The sequence below is a fragment of the Balearica regulorum genome, chromosome Z, assembly GCF_011004875.1.
Source record: "Balearica regulorum gibbericeps isolate bBalReg1 chromosome Z, bBalReg1.pri, whole genome shotgun sequence".
Classification (NCBI taxonomy): domain Eukaryota; kingdom Metazoa; phylum Chordata; class Aves; order Gruiformes; family Gruidae; genus Balearica; species Balearica regulorum.
Genome location: NC_046220.1, coordinates 41369079 through 41394018, shown reverse-complemented (window position 1 = coordinate 41394018; position 24940 = coordinate 41369079). Strand labels below are relative to the sequence as shown.

Below are 24940 nucleotides of genomic sequence, written 5' to 3'. Positions count from 1 at the left end.
CTATTAAGATGTAATCATATGCCTTAAGTATTTAACTATAAATTTGAAAAATCTTCATGAGCAATCTCAAAGGAATACTTGGAATGCACACATAGTAAATTGGCTCATTTTCTTGTAATTTACTAGAAGTGCTGATATGAGAGCAGTTGTAATGTGGAAAGAATATTAATCCGTGGAGATGCATTGTATATATGAAATTATTACTTTAAAACTTCAAGATATATGAGGTGATTTAGTCTTGTTACTTACAATCACAGTAGAAAAATGATCACTATCTTTTGAGGTAATGCATTTGAAAGAAGTAGAGCACCTTAAAAAAGACAGCTGTAAAAAATTAAATTAGATGTTGCATAACCATGTATCACTTCTCAAGGATTATTGTGGGTGAAAACACACCCACAGGAGTCACACACACACACACAGGAGGCCTATAGTAAAGTTTTTTTCTTTCAGTTTGCAAAAGCTGTCTAGAAATATTTTCACTTGAGATCTTCTCTGAAAAATAAACCCAGTGATTCTTGACAGCAAATCCTGAAGCAACTAGCTTGATGCCATTCTCTGGAGAAACAATCACCCTTTGCTTGTACTGTTTTTAATAAAGGTAACTGGAGTTTACATGACTTTTAGATTTAGTGCACTTCAGAAACAATTGTGAAATTATTATCTGATTTCTTTCCTTTTTTTTTTTTCTTAATAGAATGCGAGAAGTGGAGGAACTGCCATTGATTTCAATACTATAATATTGATCAAAGTTATTTTTGGCACTGGGAGGCTGAATATCCTTGCTCTTTCTGGAGACATCATATGTAAGAAATGTCTAAGGCTTTGTAAAACTGTTGCCCAGTAGACCGGAAGATGGAGACACAGCTAGATCCCATGAAGGATGACTTGCCCTTAATGGCCAACACTAGCTACATGCTTGTAAAGCATTATATATTGGACTTGGATGTGGATTTTCAAAGTAAAGTTATCGAAGGCACCATAGTTCTATTCTTTGAGCCTGGGAGCCGGTACAGGAAAACCAGCAGCACTGGCAAAGGTGGCTGCCAGTCACAGTTTGATGAAACCGGTAAAATGAGGGCATCTGAATCCTGCCGCGTTCCTGAGACAAATGTGAGTACCTCTTCATCTGAAATGGAGTATAATGATTCTGCTGTCTGTGGTAAAGGTGAAGAAGATACTTCTGATAAAAACAGTAACCATAGCAACGAAGAACAGGCTTCTGGGATTTCTGGTTCAAAGGACTGTGGTGACATAGAGAATCATGGGAACAAGGATTTTCTGCTGGTATTGGACTGCTGTGATATATCCGTGCTAAAGGTTGAGGAGGTAGATGTTGCTGCTGTATCGGGCATTGAAAAATTCACAAGATCTGCCAAGCTGACTGATGTTTCAAAGGAGCTCAAGAATCTCAGGAATCAGATTGTACATGAACTTGTGACTTTACCTGCGGATCGCTGGAAGGAACAGCTATACTATTTTACTCGCTGCAGCCGGGCACCTGGCTGTGGAGAGCTTCTGTTTACTACTGGCACTTGGAGCTTGGAGATAAGGAAATCAGGAATTCAGACCCCAACAGACTTTCCTCATGCAATAAGAATATGGTACAAAACCAAACTGGAGGGAAGATCTGTTACATGGACTACAGACCAGAATGGCAGGTATGTAACTACTAGCTGAAAGCTTTGCACACATTAATTTTAAACTTAGGTGCAAGAATGTAGAATCATGTAATGCTGAGCAGCTGTGAAGATGATGAGCATTCTCTTACATTGTTTTAATTTCATCCTTGGTTTGAATCCTGTTGTTATCCTGTAGAAGAACAGACAAACTCTCTGCTCAAGAAACCCCAGTGGACTTGCAGACCTCAGGCCTAAGTGATTGCGTTTGCTTATTCTGAGTGGGAGTAAATAATTGTGTATTGGAATATGGGTGTGCAGGGAAAAGGGAATTACAACTTAGGGGAAGAGAAGGTATGCATGGCAGGTTATTTTCACTTTAATACTTTGTGTTCCTTCTCCTTCCTGGCTTACACAACTGATCATACAGCATAAAGATCAGTATACACAATAGAATTGCTTCATAACTAGTCTTTTATCAATATTGTAATAAGTTTAGAGATGCAGTCTTTTGCTGTTTAGCGTCTCATAATCAACTTTTAAAATCTTCTTCATCTATTATGTAAAGTACATTGATGATAGCAAATGAACTGCAAACTGAAACTGCAAGAAGAATTGGCATTTTATCTATCTTTTGTGAAAGTACACAGTGCTGTACAGAAATCTTCAAGATAAGCTCTTCATAGTAGGGAAACTACAATCCAGTATTGACTTCTACAACTGTAATTGTTTTACTGTAATGTTCAAAGCTGGATTTTAATGGCTGTTAGTTCTTTATGATACCTAAAAAACAGGAACAAAGTTGGAAGACGACGAAGACATTTGGTCCAATTGAATACTTGGTTTTCATTCCCAAGCTAGAAATATATGGTTACCTTTCATTTCAGTTATCCTAATAGAAATTAAGAGTCACTGGCATCCACATTAGGGAGGAAAATGAGTCCTTTTAATTGTACATCTGGTAGTTGAGTACTTCTGCTGCTAAAGCATGAGCAGCATCAAGGAATATCTCAGTCATGTTGACTACCTCTTCACCTTTCCCATCCCTTCCTCACTCCCCAAGGAGTTATTTTTGGTATGAGTTCAGGAAATTTAACTCAGTATATTATCTTTAGTTATGAAAATTCTGAATTTTAACTTCATACAAAGGTAGGGCAATTGCCAATTGTGATCACACAATGTGTCTGTGTCTACCTGTCTCTCACTAAAGTCTTTGAGACTAACGTTAGCAACACTCAGCTGGTATAGGACTCTTCCTATGTGTGTTACCTGTGTGTTTTGAGCATTTGAAGGTTTCTTTTAAGCATCTAAATCATTAACATCTTTTAGTTTTGACTTTTTTCCCCTTTCACTGCAAAGGATTATTCTTACTTTAGAGACATTTCATGGCAGTTGTACACCAACACATGGAATTTTATGAATCAATAATGAAGCAGGAAAAGATGGCTTGACGTGGGCCGGGCAGTCTAATGGTAGCAAGTAGTCTCAAGCTGGTTTATTTTCAGTCTTTTGTAGGGTATTCCAGAAACTAATGCCTGTCAGAAAATAAGCTTTTATATCATAGTCATTAGAATCTTTCTTGCTACATTTTTAAAACCAAATTCTGTATGTGATGAATCCATAAATATAGTGGTAAAGCTGATTGTACACAATGCTGTCATATTTTTCCTTCCTTTTCTAAAAATAAAGTCCATTTATAATGTATCGGGGGAAGTACTATTACATTGTATTCTCATAGGGGAATTCTTTAAATTGTTCCAAATTATGCATATGGACCTTTTTAATGCAGATGTCAAATCCTTTCCCAGAGGAGCCTAGAATCTATAGTTCTAACCCTGAAGAAAAGCAAAGCGAAAAACAAAGTATAAGCATTGTGTGGCCACTTCAAATGTTTCCTCTAATTTAACACTAGTACAATGTTTTGAAATTTAACCTATGCACGGTTTGATAAAGACTTCCATTTTATTTGTTTTAAACAATGATGTATTATAATACAGAAAAGAATCAGTTAAATAAAAGCTTTATGGGATGAGTTTAGGCAAGTTGAGATACATGTATGCAAAGCTGATGTTAGCACAGCAGGGCACACCTCTGTTTTCAGTAGAGGAACTGAACACATGGAATTTCTGCATTTCCCTGTTTGGACTTTAGACACTAGAAGAAACGTTAATAATCAAGAAGGAAGGTTTTCTTTAGCCTTAGAACATGTGTTTTCTACTAACATGGTTTTTTGGGGTCTTTATGCAGAGGTAGTAAAAAGGGGGCAAAATAGAGTAATAGAGTTCGTGGGTGAGTACATGTGGATATGCACATATATATACCTGTATGTATCAATATACACAGGTTTTGTTTCTCTGAAAGTTATACTTACAAGGACTATATCAGTTCTTAAAATTGGCACATAACTTTTAACAGTGGTCAATAACATAATTATTAAAATCGGAAAAAATAAGTGTTGATTATAGTGTGTGTAATATATTTACCATGAACAAATAGCAGTTCGGTTTCAAAGTTTTTCAATTGTTTGCAAGCACAATACAGCACTGGGGTTTCAACCTAAGAAGGTAATGTATAATAAACTTATACATTTGTTTGAAGTATTCTTACTAATATTAAGTATTATAAAACGATTTATAATAAAAACTTTAGACACTGTAATAACCATTTTTTTAGGGTGTTGAGTCAGCATGACTACCAGTGTATTTTGAATTAAATGCTCTCTCGTTATAATTGTTAAGAATCCTTATTCGTTAAAATATCCTGAGATCCCATCTCTTTATTGTTCAAGAAAAGGATTAAACACATTTGGGTTAAAATTAAAGCAGTAATTGTCCTAGCAGACAGTCTTGCAAATTCACCTCTAATGGGAGATTCCTCACACCTTTCTTCTGCCCTAGTTATTGCTACTTCTAATGCTGTCTTAAATTAGTTTGTTGATTTTAATGAGCGACTGGAATGAAACTCATTTCCTCATTGTGGGATTAGGAATGAAAGAGTATCTTTGATATGAATGACATCAGTGAAAGACATCCCATGACGCTGAAACCTTTCAGCACTGGTTCCTAATCCTGTAAGCTACCAATGCATTACTTACTTTGGCATATATTAATAGGTACATGAATTGGTTAGGCACATGCCTATTTTTTCAGGCTAAGCCCTAGATATCAGATATCAGAAAAGGAAAAATTCTGGGAAGTAAAGCAGATGGGTTAATTACTCCAAATGTATGATTTTAATGAGAATGCTATGGAAAAAGTGTATTTTTAGAAGCTATTAAAGCGTGATTGAGCAGTTTTGAGGAAACACTCTAGAAAGACCTTGTGCTAATTTTCTGAAGTGGGAAATATTGGAAAATGTGAAATGATCTCCTTAAAAAAATGATCATGATATCTGGCTATTTATTTGGCCAATTTAAATGTCTTAAAAAAATACTTTGTACCTGTCTAGTTGATTATCTTTACGATATCTTATTATTAGATTAAAATAACAGTGTATTTTTAAAGAATTCAAGAAATATTTTTGCCTTTATGAAAGTTATGAAGGTGAATACAGCAAGCATAAATGTACAGTTTGGTAGAAGTGCTAACACTGGCATATGTTCTGTAATTAAATGCTTCTTTTCAGATGCAGCGTTCAGCTGTATCACAGACATCACTGAATTGCATGGTTCCTCCCTTGTTGTAATATATATATATAGATAGCTAAAGCACCTGAGGTAGGTAGTAATTAGGAGAATATCCAAAGAGGTGGTACCTAATGTAGCAATAAAACAGACCTTGGTTTCCTCTTTAAATAATGTCATGTTACTGATTCTGCTGAAACAGCAAAGAACTAGTAGAAAAGTTCTGCCAAACCTTTTGTGATCTGTTTTGTCGACCTCTGTCAGGAGTTCATGTCAGGCTGGATCTCACTGGCATGGAGACTGGCACTCACTGTTTGTATTGTGTGCAGATAAAAAAGACCAATTTTACCTTTTTTGAAACTGTTTTTTTCAAGCCTGCCTCTCCTTAAGACACGTGTGTTTTGAAATGCAGATCATGTTCAAAGAGAGTAGTTGCAGTTGTTCAGGTGCATTTGTATCAAGAGCTATTCATAAATTTCAGTACTTCTGAAGGTAAGCTTTTAAAAAGTCATACTCTTCTTTGGCACTGTAGCCAATCAAACTGTGTTAGGTATGTTGCATACAGTAAGGAGGATATCAACATAGTTGATATTTCCTTTTGAAAGAGATGGAAATTTTCATAAATGTTCTAAACTTCGTATTTTTTATAAATATTCAGGGTAGTGGAAACATGCTAAATATGTTTTGAATATTTAGCTAGAGCTTGAAGTTGGAAGTGAATTCTTGAGCAGTGATCCCTAATTTCCAGGAGGTTACACATAGAAGTCCATGTTTATGAACTTTCTGTGTACGGAAATATAACCTAGAGAGGAAATGCTTTGTATAGTTGTAAGCACCATGTATCTAGGGTCAGTCACAACAATGATATTTACTGAAAATCAGGAAGTGGAGTTTAATACATTTTAGTATATGTGATTTCCTTAAGTTTCAGAACAGTTTGCAACAATTATGAAATTGTTTCATTCAGAGACTGCTGGACAAGGAAAATGTCACCATTTCGGATGTGGAAGGATGGCTTTCCAAACATGAGTCTTCAAAGTTTTGATTTAGAATTGTTTAAGTCTATCATCTCTTATGTCCTACAAATGACAATATAAAGGATGCAAAATTGTTCTTTGTGTCCTTAGTGGTACTTAAGAGTGAAGAAATGCATTTAGCTATGGTGAGCTAGCAATTTGCAGAGGATATTGTCTGGGTATTGGCTACAAGCCATTCCCTATTTACATACCTGGGCATTTTAGGCCATACTTAGAACATTTGCATAGGCCTGCAAAAAAAGAGGGCTATTGTACTGATTCCCAGGCTGGATCACAAAGTTTTAACTTACTTCATCTGAAGCCTTACTGATTACCCTTGAAGTTCAGCATAATGCTTTGTGTTTGTACTTTCTGTCTCCAGAGTGTATTACAATATAGGGTCAACCACAGAGCTATTTGGTACTAAAGAAAAGAGGGACGGAGAGCCGAAAAGGAATGAGGAAGAAGCCTGCCAAAATATACTTGCAGAAAGAGACACTCTTGGCCTCTCTAAACCTGGTTGTTGGTTCCCTCCACCACTGCTATAATGACATAGGTGTGTGTACAGCTGTGTGATAAGGCGTATTAGGGAGGAAATCTAACTAAAAATAAGCGGGGGGGGGGGGGGGGGGGGGGGGGGAGCGAATGCCTTATAGGAGGTGTTTGGAATATGCTACTGAGGTTAGTTTGGGAGGTGGAGTTATCTTTTTTACATTGTGCCAATGTAACCCTGAATCTATAGCCTTTATGGAGTCTGAGGCATCCACTGAATTTTCATAATATCTTTTGATATTTTCAAAGCAATTTTTTTCCAGGGTAGAAATTGGAAAAACGAGTCAGATTTTTACAATTTCAAACTGCAAATTAGAAAATGTGTCATGAAAATAGATGTTTATTTTTCAGTGTTATGAGTTAGCATCATTCTGTGCTCTTGGATGCTGGAAATACAGGCAGGGAATAAAGAGCTTGCTTTTCTTCATGGGCACGGCTTGGGAGAATAAGATGCTCCAGAATCCAGGCAAGGCACAGACTAAATCCTAAGTAGCTGCCATCAGCTGTGGGGAATTCTTTCCTGTTATTTTGTGTAATTTTGTTCCCAGTGATGAATATTTATAATTGACTAATTAATGAAGCAGTCTGAAGTTTGTTGGATTACTCAAGTCTTATGCAGTGATTTCTAAGGAAGAACAAATGGTATTAGGAATAGAATAGAGAAGTAAAATAAAAATAAATGAAAAAAAGTAGGCAGACCTTGAGTAGAAAATGAACTGATTTGATATTTCTGGAAATATGGATGGCAATGAGCAAATATTTCTACAAAATTTAAAATAGCTCCTCTGAATTAGTTGTCCTAACTAAAAAGGAAGACTATGAGAAACAAGGTTTTTTCAGTGAACTTACTACTTTTTCAGAGTTATAGCAAGTTTCCTGGCCTGGCAGGACAAGTGGTGCTCTGATGCAGGTGGGGTCGGTGGACGCCTATAGCACAGGACAGAGGAAGGAAGTGCTGGGCGCTCACAGAGGCACTGCATGCCCGAGTACAAGGAGCAAGGTTCATGATACTCCTTCAGGAAGAAGGAATACAAAAGGCAAGTCGCTTCACTAAAATATGCCAATGAGAGGACCATACTAGATCAGAGGAGGCTGAAACAAAATAGTATTATGAAAATACCATTATCCATCTAAACAATGAAAGTCTTAAGTGTTTTAATTTTCAAATCTAAAAGGGAGGTAAAAACTCAGAAGACTAAAGAGCCAGTGATATGGGGAATGAAGAATCAGACCAGCACTTGTGTGTTTGTGAACTCACCAGCCAAGAAACAAAAGCAACCTTTGATTTCAGAATAGAGCTGAGAAAGTCCAGCTGTATCACAGCTCATATCCATAGGCAAACTGTCTTCTGTTTTTAAAGACAGAGGTTTACAAGGGGTTGGGTTTTTTTGTTCACTGCCGTGGGAATACTGCAGATTAGGAAATCTGTTTTCTCTGCCAATTGTCAGGTACTTCCAATCTTTACTACCATTTAAACAGAAGCTATTGGTATGAAATTAAATTTTGTTTAAACACAGTCAGGTGGTACTTCCTAAGGTGTTACAAAAGTAGTATTAAAAGGTGTACAGGGAATGGAATACCTAAGGGATTGATCAGATTTGTGGCTTCAAGTTTAGGAAACTTTCTCATAATAACATTGAAGAAGCTGTTAAACCTATTGCATTTGCCAAAAATACAGGTCGAAGCAAGTGAAAAAATCCTTATTGTTAGAAGGAAAGTGGGAGCACAATAAGTATTAAATTGATTTACTTTGGATGAAAAAGGTATGCACTGCCTTAACCTTATTATCCTTGCTTACCAGTGATGGCTGTACCAAAAGATAAAACTTTTGAACAGGAGATTGTGCATGTACTATGTCTAGAAGAAGCAGGATTGATATATCTGATGGGGACCACAAATTAGTGGGCAAAAGTCCAAAAAATTTACAGTGAAGTACCAGTTTAGAAATTTAGCTATCCAGCTGTTGGAGAACCAGCAGCAGAGTAACAGAGATTACTGGAAAAGTCGGTGGAATCATTCACCTCATAATCATATTTAGTACTTTTAAACTGGAGAATGGTTTGAAAAAGGCATGGGTAGTTATTGACTGGTGTTCTATTGAACAGAAAAATGAAAACAGTAATACCTGCTCTGTTGGAATCTGATGACAATCACTGGCACCTTGCAGATAATGTAAATTGGTAAGGCAGAACAAAAAAGTTGGTGTGATTTAGGAGCTAGGAAATCCTGCTGCTTCGTGATGACGACACTGTAATTTAGAGTAAGAAACAGCAGGAGTTTTACAGGGAGTAAAGTGGCCTTGTAGTTGCAGGAGGTTGCTGCCTTACATCCTTACGTGCAGACAACTCTTGAAGAAATAGGGAATGTGTTTTTTCAGATACAGAAAAGGGGTAGAGTTGCTGAGCTGGGCATTTTCGTTGAGAAAGTTTCAAAGAGGCACTAGCCAAAGCAGGGTGACATGGCTGAGCCTTAGGACATGATTCAGGTGTTTGACGGCAGGTATCTCAAAGAAGACCTGCAGATTCCTGTTTGGAGAACAGAGTATCAACTGAACATTTATTATTAGCTTTAAGGTAGTAGCTTAATTTGTTATTATAATTTTTATGCTTACATGAGAAACGGAGATCTGCCAAGAACTGGTTTGAACTGGTTTTGTTATGAAACTATATGGAATACTGATGAGTTAGGTTTGCATGAATCAAGTTTTCCTCAGAATCGTGGGCTTTGCGAGATTACTGAAGAACAGACAGCCCTGAGACTCTTGGAGCAAAACTAAACAATACTACAACTATTGTTTGATTTCTCACTGGGAATTACTAGTCATAAAGTTGGCCAGATGAGTGACCAGAGACATATTTTGTGTTTTGTGAGTGTTTGTTTTTCCAGTGTAGCAAATAATTAGACAAATAGTCTGAGTTCTCTGCTTATCTTACTTGTGCGGCATTCAATTTCCTTATCTTTTGCAAGCCATGGTAGCAAAGATTATGGCTGGCATAAACAACATATTACATGAGTAGATGATTTGAAGGTTACAAGACTATTAAAAGTGAAAGAAGACAGATGGAGAGGATAGATAGTAGGAAAAAGGAAAGGAACCGTGAAGTTTCTTGCTAGCAGTGGTAGGGATGAATCAGAAAAAAGGCAATTTTTGTATCAATTGACAAAAGTAGTCTAAAAGTAATTTTTTTGTCATTCCTATTCTTTGATGTACCTTGGTTTAGCTAGCAATTTTTCTTTTTCTGGATAAGGCAAAAAGTGTCATCCATGTAAGATTTATGTTTCTGGTCCTATTATGTGCTGGCATTGTGTTGCCTGACCCAGAACAAAGAAAACTATCAGCTGGAGTGGGTGTCCTAAACTAACACTGCATTATTACCTATGTTGTAAAAAGAAATTACTACTGTAAAAGAAGTATAAAAATTAGCAAAGTAAAATATGATTTGCCATGGGAAGCAAAAAAAAAATCTGTGGTGGTATATTTTAGGGTGAGAAGAAAATAGATTGAAAATTCCAGTGAAAGAAAAAAAAAAGAAGAAGAAATCATGAGTTCCCCTTATAAGCGCTCCTCTTTAAAGCAGAACAGGAGACTGTTCAATGTTAGCTGACATGTCAGTTGATGGCATACTGTCAATCAAGCCTGCAGGTGATCTTGCTATGAATGTATGAATATCTAATTAAAAGCTGATATAATTGTTGTTCTGATAGTTTCATCTCAAAATTTAGAACTTGTATGTTTCATTACTATTTTCTTAGCAGACTTTGACATATTTGAATACATGTTTGTTTGAAGTAATGACGTTAACAAGTATACGTGGACAGAAATGGTATTAAAACCTGTGAGGAGTGGAAAGGAAGCTTAGTTTTGAAGAAGAGATTATGTACTTGACCAGTCGTGCTACACTTTTCTAACTCCCTGTCTACTTGGGTCTTAATCCTAGAGACTTGTGACCTACTTGTGTATATATTTTAGCATTAAAATGTTTTAGGAAAAAAAGTTATTGATGTAATATGTATTATTTCTCATGAGAGGCTTCCTAGTTCCACGTGAAAGCTATTGGATTGTGAGGCTTGAAACTAAGCCTGTAGGGGCAGCTTGAACACTAGCAGTAAGCCAGTGTGTTCACTGTGCTTCATATTCCCCATCTGCAAAATAGTATTGACATTATGTGTAAAACACTTTATGATCTGCAGGTAAAAAGTGCTCTCTGAGAGTGAGATAACATTAATGGTCTCAGTAGTGTCTGTTCTGTGTTATGTTTGTATTGTATTTGACATAGTGTTGCAACATTCTGCTTAACGCTGTTCTGCCAGCCCATTTTCTGTCAGTGTGACATTTCCCTCTAAAATTTCTTCAGGATGTGAAAATCCCCTATATTGCTCTTAAAACTGGGTTGTACCAATTGCACCCTGCAAAACAGTCTTCACGCATGCATGGTGAATCATTGGTAAAATACGTGCATCAGCAGTCATTAACCCCACCGTTCTTCTCATTCCTATAAACTCTACTAGAATCTCTTTTCATAATCCTATGTATTTTGATAAAGTTTTCATGAAAGAGGAACCATCCTTTCCTCCCCATCCCCTCCCAGCGCACATACGTTTTAGGGTAAATAATATGTCCAGTATATCTTGGCTAGCATTATAAGGAGGAAGCAGAACCTCCTAAGAGGTAAAAAAGCCAGCTCTTCCTTTTTCTTGTGAACTCACTGCCATGCTCTGTTTATTTTTCTGGGAGAAAACCCAATTATGTTATGTATATGAGAGTTGGTTACAGGTTCAGTTTTCGGAGATTAATTCCAAAGATATTAAAGCTAATTAAAGATTTAAACAGATTAGTGGTCTTTTACAGTTAGCTGTGCTTTGTGTTTTACTGGGTATAAGATAACTGGTTGACGTTCCCGCCACTGCAGTTATCTTTTGAGCTTTGCTGGAAATCTATACCCTACTCTAATCACTCTAATATATGGCAGGGGGAGCCAGATTATTTTATTTTTCTGTTTGTGTGCATTAGCAATAAGCCTGTTTAAAGGGCAGTTTCCCTCCCTGTTTTACTGAAAGATCAGCTGGCCTGCATTAGTTAAGCCACAGTAACTTGATTGTGCCGTGGACAGTGCTGGATCCAATAGCACAGATAGCACTTTTAACAAGAGGGCAAAAATAGCTTCAGAATATTTTTCATCTCTGGCCATCAGTATCTCCGAGTTCTTTCCCTCTGTGTAGTTTGGAGTTGGCTTTAGGGAAGGAATAATTTGAATGGAGGAGCTGTTTGGAGGGGAGTAAACAAGATGCTCAGATCTTAGCCATTGCATAATAGGTTTTGCCCTAACAATTTGTCTCCTGTTTTCCAAAGTGTTTTGATGATTTTTAAACTCATGTTATGAAAGACACTGATCAGGATATTTTTAGCCTGAAGCATTCACAAAATAATGTGTTGTGCTCCCAGAATATTGGCTTTAAATATCACAGGTTTTTAAAAACTCAGTTCAGTGAAGTGATGCTTTCAAAATTTTCTTTCTTTAGCTGGAGAAACCTACTGACAGTGTTTTTTTAAGATAATTTTTATTTGAAAACTTAGCTTTTTTAACCTATAGTGTGGTGTTACGCAAGTACTAGGAATTAAGATAAAACTGCAAAATGCAACAAAAGAAGTAAAACAAGAATTAGGACATCTGTGTACCAGCAATAGTAAGCTAGGAGTTAATGAAAGACCTTGTTACCTTGCTGGCTGTGGCTAAGATGCTAGTAAGAAATTGGCCAGCCTGAAGTATTGCAGCTGAAATTGGAAAGGGGCAGTAGAGGTAGAGGTTGCCTAGGAAAGGGTTAGAGAAACAGCAAAAAGAGCAATACTGCAAGGAAGACTGCTATGTTGAAAGTGAGAAGGCGGCTGAGGCTGATAAGGAAGAAATGCTTTCTTCTTATTATATGCTTTGTAGTTGAAATTCTGAAAGGCAAGTGAGCTAGCATGCATTACCTTACTGCAAGAAGAAATGTAAAAATGTCAAGATTTATTGGAAGGCTCAAAGCTAGATCTACTGCTCTGAGTTTGGATGAGCCTCCAGGTTGTACAGAGAGAAGAGATTAATGATAATGCACTATGTGCATTAATGATAATGTCATCACCTGTGATGACAACAGGGAGGTGTCACAGGTGTTGGTGAAGCCCTGCATCTTCAGAAGAAATTCAGAAGCCTTCTTTGGTCTTATGTGTTCAGTTGAGAGCAGTATGAGGCTGGAGGGCTCATGCAGAAGAAGGAGAGGAGAAAGACTAGAGTAACTCTTTTCTAATTTATGTAAAAATTATTGTGGTAATCTTGCTCTTCTTCATCCTGTCTTAAATGACTTAGGTTGTACTTTGATTAGTTCATGTCATACAGGTTTGAAACCTACATAGCTGAGGTTAAAAAAAAGTCTCAGTAAAACGGTTTGATTTTTGACAGAAAACTTAATTCAGTTTTTCTTATTGTAACTCCAGCTTCAATCTCTTTTCCTTCCATCTAGGCCATGTGTTTATACGATGGGATCGCCAATAAACAACAGAGCCCTTTTCCCATGCCAAGAACCACCCGTTGCCTTGTCAACATGGCAAGCCTCCGTCCGAACAGCTGCAGGCTTTGTTGTATTAACGAGTGGCGAAAACTCAGCAGAACCGGTCCAACTTGAAGAAGGTGAAATATATTTTCTATAGCAAATTATTTTCAATGATTTTATAGTTAGAAATATAGCTTAGTAAATACATGATTTTTGAAAGAATGAAGTTCCCAACCTTAAAAGCACTTAGATGTCTATCTGTAATCTCCATGTCATTTTGTGGAAAAGTTACCTGCTAAAGGCCTCAGGATAAGTTAGTAAGAATTCAAGGCATCTACATTTCATTGTGTTACTTCTACTTACTTTTTGCTATGTTTTTATTTCTTTTAATTTTTCTAAGCCTAGACATCACTTGTCATAAATTTGCTTTGTTATAATCACTCTGCAGCTGAACATTTTGTAGATGAAGTACCTTATCAGGCTCTTGACAACTTCAGGCCTTGGAGGATAATTAACTTTCAGTTTCAGTTCTCCAGTCCAAATGTAACTCAGCATGCCAATGAGTAGAAGCAGTCATTGTGTCATATCTGTTTCCAGAAATACATGGAATAGGTGAAGAATATCAGGTCAGTGCCCTGAAAATCTGGTATTTGGGTTTTTTTGGCATTGGTAGATCATACCTTGTGCAGCAGTAAGCAAGAAAGCATTTTTCTTGTGTGTGGTTATACTTTATTCTCTAAACCTCTTTCTGCACAGAGAAGTTTTTAAGACAATTCTACACATAATACAAAGTATGTCTTGCTCCCGTTAGTTTTGAGATAATCTGTCAAACAGGGTCAGTATTTTCTACTGTAAGCAGTTCTGATGAAAAGTATCATCTAGGAAAAGGTTAGAATTAGGTGTTTCTGGAAGAAAAATAATCTTCTGTTCCCCTTTAAAGATGCAAGTGTATTCTTGAGGGAAGAAAAAGAACGAAAGTTTCCTTGATTTGAGAACCATCAGTTAATCCATTTGCATGGAATTGTCTGGTTATTTTTGGCCATATGTGAAGCCTGTTTCAAGCCTGTTTCAAGCCTTGTCTCTGCTGTTGAAATATGGAAAACTTCCATGATGAGCTGCTCAGCTCACTTGGACGATAATACTTTCCTGTCTTGGCATCAAGAAAGCAAGAGTGCTCTTGACTTCAGACAAGGAGAACAGCTCTGCCATCATTGTTTAATTAGTTTAATCCACACATATACCTTGCTAATAAGTTGTTGCCTGTCTGTTTCTCAGTGGTGGCTATGAGGTCTGAAATCTTAAGAGGAAGAAGGATGCTTATGTGAATTTCTAGAAATAGAAACCATGGAAAAAAATTGAGGCAGTATCAATTGACATAGGTCAATTAAAATTGATATTCTCTTAGACCAATTAACTAGTTGAAAAGGCTATATTGTGAAAGAATTTTTTCCTCATTAACATTGTTTTGTGATTCTATTTTAAAAAACCCAGTAAAAGTGTATACTTGAATAAATTAAAAAAAAAACTAGTTGTGGGGAAAACCATTTTTAAAATGCTGTTGATGGTGTGTTGAGAATGATATCAGGGTACCATATTGCTAATGACAGCACTGAGGCTTAGTCATCCAAAGTCAGCGTTGTTACCCTGTGCAGAACAGAAGGGGCTTTTGTTTAAGTCCTTGTAGTTGTTGCAGTGGGTCAGTTTATGCTGGTAATTCATGTGTCAGCTTAAAGCTTTGTTTGTTTTGGGTTTGTTTTCTTTAAAAAATTTTTTCCAAAGGCTAACCCAGTGTATTTCCCTTCCTAAGAACTAAGAAAGCAAGAAATACTGTAAGAAGTCTTTAATGGCAAGGCCATTAGGGAGGAAATGACTCATTTTAGCTTCACTGTGCTAATGAACTGGTGAGTGAAAAGTGTGAAGTGAACTGGGAAGAACCAAATGTAGCATTAAAGCTGGCTCCTTTAGGAGCCATGTAATGATGGCAAAGTTTTGTGCTGAACTTCACCGAACTGAAGAGAAGCAGCAGGAGCACCTACTGCACTTCTGCCCTTACAGTTTTCCTTCCACCTCTCCTCAAGACGTAATTCCCAACAGTGTGGAAGGTTCTGCTTATGGATCTATGCGTCACACACAATTATTCATGCTAATTTCGACATCATGATGCAAGGCTTGCTGGATTTCTTTAAACACAGCAGGCATTGTGCTCCAGCAGCTCTCAAAGACTCAATCATGGGTGAGCCCCTCATTATCTTGGTGCTTATATACAGTTGGAAATGGTAAATCAGTGTCAGAGAGCTGTTTGGAATTGTAAAAATTTACAAAACAGGTATAAAGGAAAGAAAAGGAGCAACATTGTGAAGAGTATTTTAAAAAAAAGAAACAAACCTAAGGCTCAAGTGCTAATCTGAAAGCTTGAATAATTTCTTAATGAATTTAGGAATACAAATTCATTATTAATAAGCAGGACTTTTAAGAATTAAAGAGTTCACAATGGTCTGTTGTGTTAAACGACATGTTCCCCATAGATCTTCTTGTTAGGCAATTATGCAGAGCATATGAAATCTGTCCAATTTAAAATTTTGTGGAGGTGGAAACACCTTCAGAGGGTGGAAGACAAGGCAAGTAGCCTGGGAAGAATACAGAGAAACTGTCTGAGCAGCCAGGGATCAGGTTAGGAAAGCACAAACCCTGACAGAATTCAATCTGGCCAGGGATGTCAAGGACAACGAGAAAAGGTTCTATAGGTCTGTCAGTGATAAAAGGAAGACAAGGGAACATGTGGGCCCTCTCTGGAAGTAAAGAGGAGACCTGGTTACTGGAGATATGAACAAGGCTGAGGTACTCAGCAACTTTTTTGTCTCAGCCTTCACCAGCAAGGGCTCTAGCCACACTGCCCAGGTCACAGAAGGCAAAGGCAGGGACTGGGAGAATGAAGAGCTGCCCACTGTGGGAGAAGATCAGGTTTGAGACCATCTAAGGAACCTAAAGGTGCACACGTCTGTGGTACCTGATGAGATGCCTCTGTGGGTCCTGAGGGAACTGGCAGATGAAGTTGTTAAGCCACTGTCCATCATTTCTGAGAAGTGGTGGCAGTCCAGTGAAGTCCCCACCAACTGGAAAAGGGGAAACATAACCCCCATTTTTAAGAAAGGGGAAAAAGGAAGACCCAGGGAACTACAGGCTGGTCAGTCTCACCTCTGTGCCTGGCAAGATCATGGAGCAGATCCTCCTGGAAGCTATGCTCAGGCACATGGACAAAGAGGAGGTGATTGGTGACAGCCAACATGGCTTCGCTAAGGGTAAATTGTGCCTGACAAATTTGGTGGCCTTCTCTGATGGGGTTACAGCATTGGTGGATAAGGGAAGAGTGACAGCATTTGACACTGTCCCGCACGACATCCTTCTGTCTAAATTGGAGAGACATGGATTCAATGGATGGACCACTCAGTGGATAAGGAATTGGCTGGATGGTCACACTGGAAGAGTTGGAGTCAACGGCTCAATGTCCAAGTGGAGATCAGAGATGAGTGGTGTTCCTCAGGGGTCGGTACTGTGACCAGCACTATTTAATATCTTTCTCAGTGATGTGGACAGTAGGATCAAGTGCACTCTCAGCAAGTTTGCCGATGACACCAAGCTGTGTGGTGTGGTCAACACGCTGGAGGGAAGGGATGCCATCCAGAGGGACCTTGACAGGCTTGAGAGGTGGGCTTGTGCAAACCTCATGAAGTTCAACAAGGCCAAGTGCAAGGTCCTGCACATGGGTCAGGCCAATCTCAAGCACAACAACAGGCTGGGCAGAAAATGTATTGAGAGCTGCCCTGAGGAGAAGGACTTGGGAGTATTGATTGATGAGAAGCTCAACATGAGCCGGCAGTGTGCGCTTGCAGCCGTGCAAGCCAACCGTGTCCTGGGCTGCATCAAAAGAGCTGTGACCAGCAGGTCGAGGGAGGTCATTCTGCTCCATTCTCATGAGACCCCACCTGGAGTACTGCGTCCAGCTCTGGGGGCCCCAGTACAGGAGAGACATGGAGCTGTTGGAGCGAGTCCAGAGGAGGCCACAAAGTTGATCAGAGGGCTGGGGATGTTCAGCCTGGAAAAAAGAAGGCTCTGGGGAGACCTTATCTCAGCCTTCTAGCACCTAAAGGGGGGCATACAGGAAAGCTGGAGAGGGACTGTTTATCAGGGAGTGTAGTGACAGGACAAGAGGTAACGGGTTTAAGCTGAAGGAGGGTTGATTTAGATTAGATATTAGGAGGACATTCTTCACTGTGAGGGTGGTGAGGCACTGGAACAGGTTGCCCAGAGAAGCTGTGGATGCCCCATCCCTGGAAGTGTTTAAGACCAGGCTGGGTGGGGCTTTGGGCAATGTGGTCTAGTGGAGGGTGTCCCTGCCCGCAGCAGGGGGGTTGGAACTAGATGATCTTTGAGGTCCCTTCCAACCCAAACCATTCTGTGATTCTATGATTGTCTTTACATGTATAAAACACACCTAAAGCCTTTCAGGGTGACTTCAATTGAAATAACTTTTTTTTGCCAAATTATTTACATATAATATGCTATTGCTGTGCTGTATATTTATAAAATCATATATAACTGGCAGAACATGAAAATACATTTTTAAAAGTGCAGTTTCTCGGAAGGAATAAGCATTTTGGCAAGCAGTTGTGAATTAATTTATTCTGAATAGAATTACAAGTTAGATGAGTATTTTTTCCTTTAAAAGTCATATTTATAAAAAGTGTGCAGGCAGACAATAAGAGAACAGCAAGCAGGGAGATGCCTTCATGCTTTTAACAGATATCTGCATTCTGTTTCACAGACCTACATCTCTAGATGCGTGGATGCTGTGATCCAGTGCACAGCTAGACTAGATGTACTCACATGCGCAGATTCCTCATATCTCATTTGTATTTGCAGGTTTTGGTAATAGCGTACTTCCTGCTGTATGTGCCATTTTTACATCCTGCCCTCTCCAAAACTATTGCTCATCCGGCCATTTGAAATAAAGTGAGGCCACATTTGTTTGAAAGTCCTGGTACATCACTTACTCAAGTACGAATGGTAACTATTCAAGTATAACCTAAAAGTACTTAAAATACCAGGCATTCTTTATGGAGTACATAGAGAAGAAAAATGTATCAGAAAAATGCAATTTCTCCCTTTGGGAGAAAGCTTTAAGGGGGGGGGGGTGGGGTTGGAGAGGGAGAGTGAAAGAGAGGGAGAGTGTGTGTGTGTGGGCGTTTAGCCATTGGATTTATTTTTCAACACTTGTCAGTTTTACTTTCCTTCAGCATATTTCTGTAACACATAGAAGATGCAAATATATTTAGTCCCAAAGACCTTTACATTTGTTTTAATTCACGTTCGAGACATAGACATTCAATCATTAAATGTGAAATCGACTGGCTTGCTTTTTGTGCGGTTACTCTACCATTTGAAGTCCTTGACCTTGTTTTGCTATCACTGATTGCAGCGAGAAGATGTATTCTCTTATTGAGAGGAAATACGGTGCTAAAGAAGCCAGTGCTATTGCTCCCTAACTAGCAGCAACAACAGTTGCTTTTGTTTGTGTTCCCCTCCCTTTTAACAAGGCAAAACAAAAGAGTCCAGTACTTGTGTTGATTGATCTCCACCACATATCAGGAACTACAGCATGGGAGATGACAGCCCATCACAAGCTACTCATCCCTCTGAGCCAGTGAGCCACTAATGCTGTGGCATGAATGTGAGGGTGGTCTATGGGAAATTCTGGCTTTCAGATGAGATCAAAGATCTCTACAAATTACAGAGAGTTTCAGAAAGCTGGAGGGTTCTTAATCCTTTAGATTTGGCATAACTACTTATTTAGCTGTAGTTTTATGTATCGGCACTAGCTCTTACTTTCTATATCAAATGCTGTATGGGGCTCTCTCTCTTTTTCCCTAGAAGTAGCTGAGGTTTGTGTTTTTTAATAAATCATGGCATAATCTGCATTTTGTGATGTTTATATTTGAGTTAGTGCAAACTATTTGAGGGAAAATATACTGATGCTGACTCTCAGGTGCTTCTTCAGTTATAATGGACTCTGCAGGACTCTGTTTTAATGGTTTCAAAGATAGCTAAATGCATTCAAAATTCTAGGAAGTAATTACATCATTCACCATTATTGTTTCAAGTTGAAGAAATAAACGGCCTTTTTTTTCCTATTGCACAATTATAAATAGATTATAATTTCCTACCTGTGTTAAACATAGTCCTACATTTTGCATGGGACATTTTCCAGTTATACCTCATGGAGTAGGTATATGATTGTTGTTGCACGGTTTGTGCAGTTATGGCATGATAGATTTGCTTTGCAAAACTGAAAAAAATTTTTTTTAAAAAATTATTTTCAAAATTACCTGTAGAGAAAATATTTTGAAAGCATTATAATTGCCTAAAGTAACCATGTGTAGGAATCAAGTTGCTTTTAAATTAAGTTCGGTTGCAAGGAAAGGGTATAAGCGTTACAAATAAAAGGGCTGGGGTGCTCTTCTCTCTCATGGACTAACCCCAGCCTAATCTCTTGTTCTTCCCAAGGTGTCCTTGCTTAGTCTGAAAATGTTTTTGAGGTGTAAAATGCTGTTTTCGGTAAAAGCAAGCCGTGCGCCCGTGTTGTCAGCTGCAGTGTTTTCTCTTACCCTAGAGGTGGTGCTGTCTCCAAGGTAGCAGCACTGGCAAGCGGAGGGCGGCCGGGGGAAGCCGAGAGAGGGGAAAAGGAGCCGATCTTGTGATCCCGATCTCTGCCCTGGGATAGATCTGAGGTTACTGATGAAGGAACACAAAACAAAGCACACTGGCCTGAAGAAAGTTAAAGAAAGGAAGTGAAATTATGGGAGAAAAAGGCACGCTGGGAGACAGGCTGGAGTCTACCTTGTGAGAGAAGACAGAAGATACATGAGACTCTGAAATAGTGCTTGCTGTAGAGAAGTGCTGCAAAGATAAACACCGTTTCAGTCACCAATCAGTGAATGCACTATAGAGAGAACTCATTTGTCATGCCAGTGATTTCAGGTGTTCAAGAAAAAACAACTGTAGAATAAATATATAGTTATCCTACACAGTTCTAGAGTATGAATGCAGAAAGCACCTAAAAACCCTGCAGGAAATGGACTGAGCTGCAGTTAGGTGTGTAAAGACGGTATAAATCTTCGATCTTGTTCTGGGAGTATCCCAAGTTTGCATGGTCTCTGTAATGCCTGCAAAATATAAGGTACTTAGAAAAAAGACAAGGATCTCTTAGTTGGTCTTCTCTTCTCTTCTCTTCTCTTCTCTTCTCTTCTCTTCTCTTCTCTTCTCTTCTCTTCTCTTCTCTTCTCTTCTCTTCTCTTCTCTTCTCTTCTCTTCTCCTCTCTTCTCCTCTCTTCTCCTCTCTTCTCCTCTCTTCTCCTCTCTTCTCCTCTCTTCTCCTCTCTTCTCCTCTCTTCTCCTCTCTTCTCCTCTCTTCTCCTCTCTTCTCCTCTCTTCTCCTCTCTTCTCCTCTCTTCTCTCTTCTCTCTTCTCTTCCTCTTCCTCTTCTCTTTCTCTTCTTTCTTCTTTTGGAAATCCTAAATTAGATAAATCTGAAAACACATCACAAAAAACGTAACTTTCTTTGTCGATGGTACCTTCACCCTTTTGCAAGGTTTGTTCCAGCTCTGAATAGCATATGTTCATTGCTAATTCATGTAAATTTCTGAATGCAGTACGTGCTGTTCTTCTCTCTGGACTGCTTAAACTGATTCCCCATTCATTTTGACGTTCTGTTCAAATTACCCATGTTTTTTAAAAAAGGGTCTTGCTTGCTCTAGCCTGTCTTGCTAAACTTGTTTCCCTCTGTAATCCTCCCTGCTCCCCCCGTTTGCATAGCACAGGCCGACACCCTTTCCTTTTAGACAGCCTCCTTGGTGTTGTGAGAGCCTTCTCCTTTACACCTCCTGCCGTATGGAAGAGCTTCCTGTGACTGCTGTTTGACTTTCATGCTTGTTTCAGAATTCAGTTGAAAACACTTTACTGTTTTTCCATTACGATTCCTCAAATTTTCACTCTTCCTCTGCTATTATTGAATTCTTAAGGTTTTATGATTAACATAACTGCATGGAGCATTTTATAATGCTTTGTATCGAACATGCTGCACAAAGTGAAGTATTGTAGACTACCTCTGGGCCTTCTCTTGTACGCGTTTAAGGCAATGGTGAAGCTGCTATTAAGTTCAGTGTGTGCAGGCTTGGGCTTCTAGCACGGTTTATATCAATGAAACTCTCTGCATCAGGAGTTTGGTATTTCAGAATAATAAATTGCTGCTGTCCAGGGTGACCTCTCTCTTTCAAGGTGACATTTGCTTGCCTTGGCTCGTTTGTAGCTTTGGTAAGTTAATAAAAAAAAAAAGAGGAGGGCAGAATTTGGCAAAACAGTTATCCTCTTTGTTCCTGATGTGTTTGGAGCAAATAAGTTCCTTCTGCTCACATGCTGACAGGAGGTTAGGAAAATTACAGGAGTAATAGGTGTTCACCTGACAATACAGACAAAAGGTTTTTGATGGTAGTAGAGAATGTTGTCTAAAGTGGAACGGAGTGAGGGAGTACAAGTGGTTCCTCGTGCATTAGCATGTAAGAGGCAGAGACTTTATCTGCCTCTTACAAGTCTTCACAAATAGTATTGTTTCGTCATACTAAATAGTAGGTGGAAAATTTGTTGAGGCTAAGCAAAAAAAATCTTTTTGCTTGTCCTTCCTTTGGACAGTTTGACCTTCTGTGGTCATTAGGATAGGAAATCCAGAGATGCTTTGCTGCAGTTGTTTATTTCCTTTCCTCTATGTCTTGTGGCCTCTACTGGATTGGGTTTTTTCTTTTTTTTTTTTTTTTTTCTTTTTTTTCCTTAGTGTTCCATAGCCCTAGTCAGAATACTACTGCAAAAGAACAAGTATTAATGTTCTCTTAAAAACCCCCAAAGTTTGTATGTTTCCATAGTTGCCACAGCTACAGTTATTTGCGCATGATTCAGCAGGTTGTAACTCATGCTAGGGTCTTTCCAAGAGTAATTAACCTATTAGTATGGTGTAGTGACTGTATTTGTGACCATAAATCAGTACTTGAATGTGACCCTTAAGCTATACCCTTTTTAAATGGACAAACAGAAATTCTAAGCAACATTTAGATTAATGAAAATTATGCTGTCCTAAAACATCCTCCAGATTATCCAAATGTGTTCATAGGTACAGTCATCCTATAGCGTACTCCTTGTCTTCCAGAACTGCGTTCCCATTATGATAAGACTTACCATATTTTTACCCTCTAATAGAGTGTCTAATCTTGTTTTAGCAACTCCTGGATTACCATGACCAAATCATTGATTTAGGCAATATCCCATCTGATTTTAAGCTTTGATTTCTCACTGCCTGTTTGGCACATCGTGGATCTCAGATTGCCAGGTCCAATTCACAAGCACTAGTGTTGTCTGTTAGAACTTGCCTATCAGTTTGGTACTGTCCAGAACACAAAGAAAGGACTTTGGTTTAGGTGAGATAATACAATTAAGACAAAACCATAAGGTGGTTGATCCAGGGTTGAAAGAGTTAAATTTTAATATTTTTTTTACATGTGGATCTAAAGGTGCGATTAGATTTCACATGTGATGCAATTCTTAGGCAGTAACAGTACAATCGTGTTAAGCTGCATTAATAACACCCACTTATGGATGATTTATTTATAGATAAAGACATCAACAGATAGAGGAAAGTTGCAGTTGTAAGTAAACAGTACTGAATCCATGGTGGTAACATATGACTGCTCTTACGTGGCTCAGTGAAATTATTTTTCTTTCCTCAACAAAAATACCAGGATGTAAGGTGGGAGGTTTGGCCCAATATCTTAAGTACATAAAAATGTCAAGTACTGAATGTATGCTGTGACTGATGAGTCTGTACAAATGTTCTTTTTATTTACAGGTATCTTGAGCTGGTACTACTATGTGACTATGCCAATGCCAGCATCCACCTTCACTATTGCTGTGGGGTGCTGGCAGGAAGTTAAACAGCAGTCCTTTGCAGCTGCTATCCAGACAAACACTGAGTTTGCCTTGCCATCTTCACAAGCTGATTTCAGGTTCGTGTTGAGAATATTGTTGAAAAATGAGATATATATATATGGGTAGCATTTTCATTTACTCTGTGGAATGTGAAAATGAGTCATATTAGTACAGGAATCAAAATAGAACTTGTTTAATCTGAACAGAAAAATCTTGACAGGAAAATCATTCCAAAGGCATTATTTCATGGGTAAGGGTGTGGTTCTTTTTATGTGAAAACAAGCTGCTTAGTGAGGAATATAAATCCCAGTGTCCTCTGGAGTTGCATCCTACATCCTGTGTCTCTTAATGCCCTGCTGTAGCAATACTAGGTCCTCCCTTGTTTCTTACAATGCCTGGCTGTAAGATCTTTTATGTTACTAGACTAGGTCCATTCTGAATATCTAATATCCTCTACGAAAATACTGCCTACTTACTCGCTTTTTTTCTTCCTGTCCAGTCCCGTCCCAGAGTTGGAGCTGGCCTGTGCAGTGGTTTGCTTGGGGTGATGTGTATTGATTGGGTACGTGAAAGACCTGTTGCAGTGGTCCCATAAAGTAAAGTTGGACCACTGATTCTTTTCAATTAAAAAATAACCTGTTGCCTAGTACATGCAGTGGCTACTTAGCTGTCTTTCACCAAACCTGTAGAAATTTAATTATTTTGGATACATCTATTCCTCCTTTCAATCCATCTAAAGTGCTCATTGAGTTTAAATTATTACAGAGTGGTAGATGAACAGAACAATACTATATAGGCCTGCAAATGAGATTTGAAGCTAAAAATTAAGTCTCTGGAGAAATACCACCTGTTGCAACATGTATTCACCATAGTTAGCAGACGTCTCAGACATGATGCTTGATTTCCTCACATATTGCTCTCAGCTTTTCAAGTTCATAGGGTCATAGAATCACAGAATAGCCCAGGTTGGAGGGAACCTTGACAGATCATCTAGTCTAGTCTTTCAGGGGAAGGGAAACCTAGCGCCCCTTGCCCCTTGTCTTCTCTATGTGGCTCCTTGTGAAGAGAGAGCCTCTGTGCCCTTTGTAGATGCCCTTTAAATACTGGAATACTGCGATGAGATCCCCCTGAGCTTCCTCTGCTCTCCCTCTCCCTCTCCCTCTCCCTCTCCCTCTCCCTCTCCTCTCCCCTCCCCTCCTCCTCCCCTCCCCTCCTCCTCTCCTCCTCTCCTCCTCTCCTCCTCTCCCTTACAGTTATAGCCAGTTAATCTTTATTTGGGAGTTAGCACAACAGACACTTGTTACTTTATTTAATCATTAAGACTAGGTAACCAAACCAACGTTATACACAGTAGCAGGCATTTCTAGAAAGGATATGACATGGAGAGACCAGCAGATGTTAAGGTAATGTCTCAGATAAGATAATGGAGATAAACTCTTGGGCAGCAGGAAGAGGAAGGATTTCTGAAAGAAGTTGTTGAAATATGTAATGTAATTTATGTCCAAGTGCCAGTAAGTTTGATATAAGGAGACTGTATCAAAGAAAATGTTAAATGGTGCTAGGGTGTTAAAGTATGT

At 38.7% G+C, this 24940-nt stretch overlaps 1 protein-coding gene across 4 annotated transcripts in view; it reads left to right on the top strand.

Annotated features, from left to right (window-relative positions):
• The window catches only part of AOPEP (aminopeptidase O (putative)), a 213353-nt gene that overhangs the window by 20001 nt on the left and 168412 nt on the right, over window positions 1-24940 (top strand). For all 4 annotated transcript variants that reach the window (XR_012833149.1, XM_075740903.1, XM_075740904.1 and 1 more), the window contains 3 exons: window positions 698-1661; window positions 13308-13474; window positions 23284-23440. Coding sequence is in view for 3 of the 4 variants with exons in the window: in XM_075740903.1 (XP_075597018.1) it covers window positions 856-1661; window positions 13308-13474; window positions 23284-23440 (1130 nt within the window). In the remaining variant the exon portion in view is untranslated. The remainder of the gene's footprint in view (window positions 1-697; window positions 1662-13307; window positions 13475-23283; window positions 23441-24940) is intronic.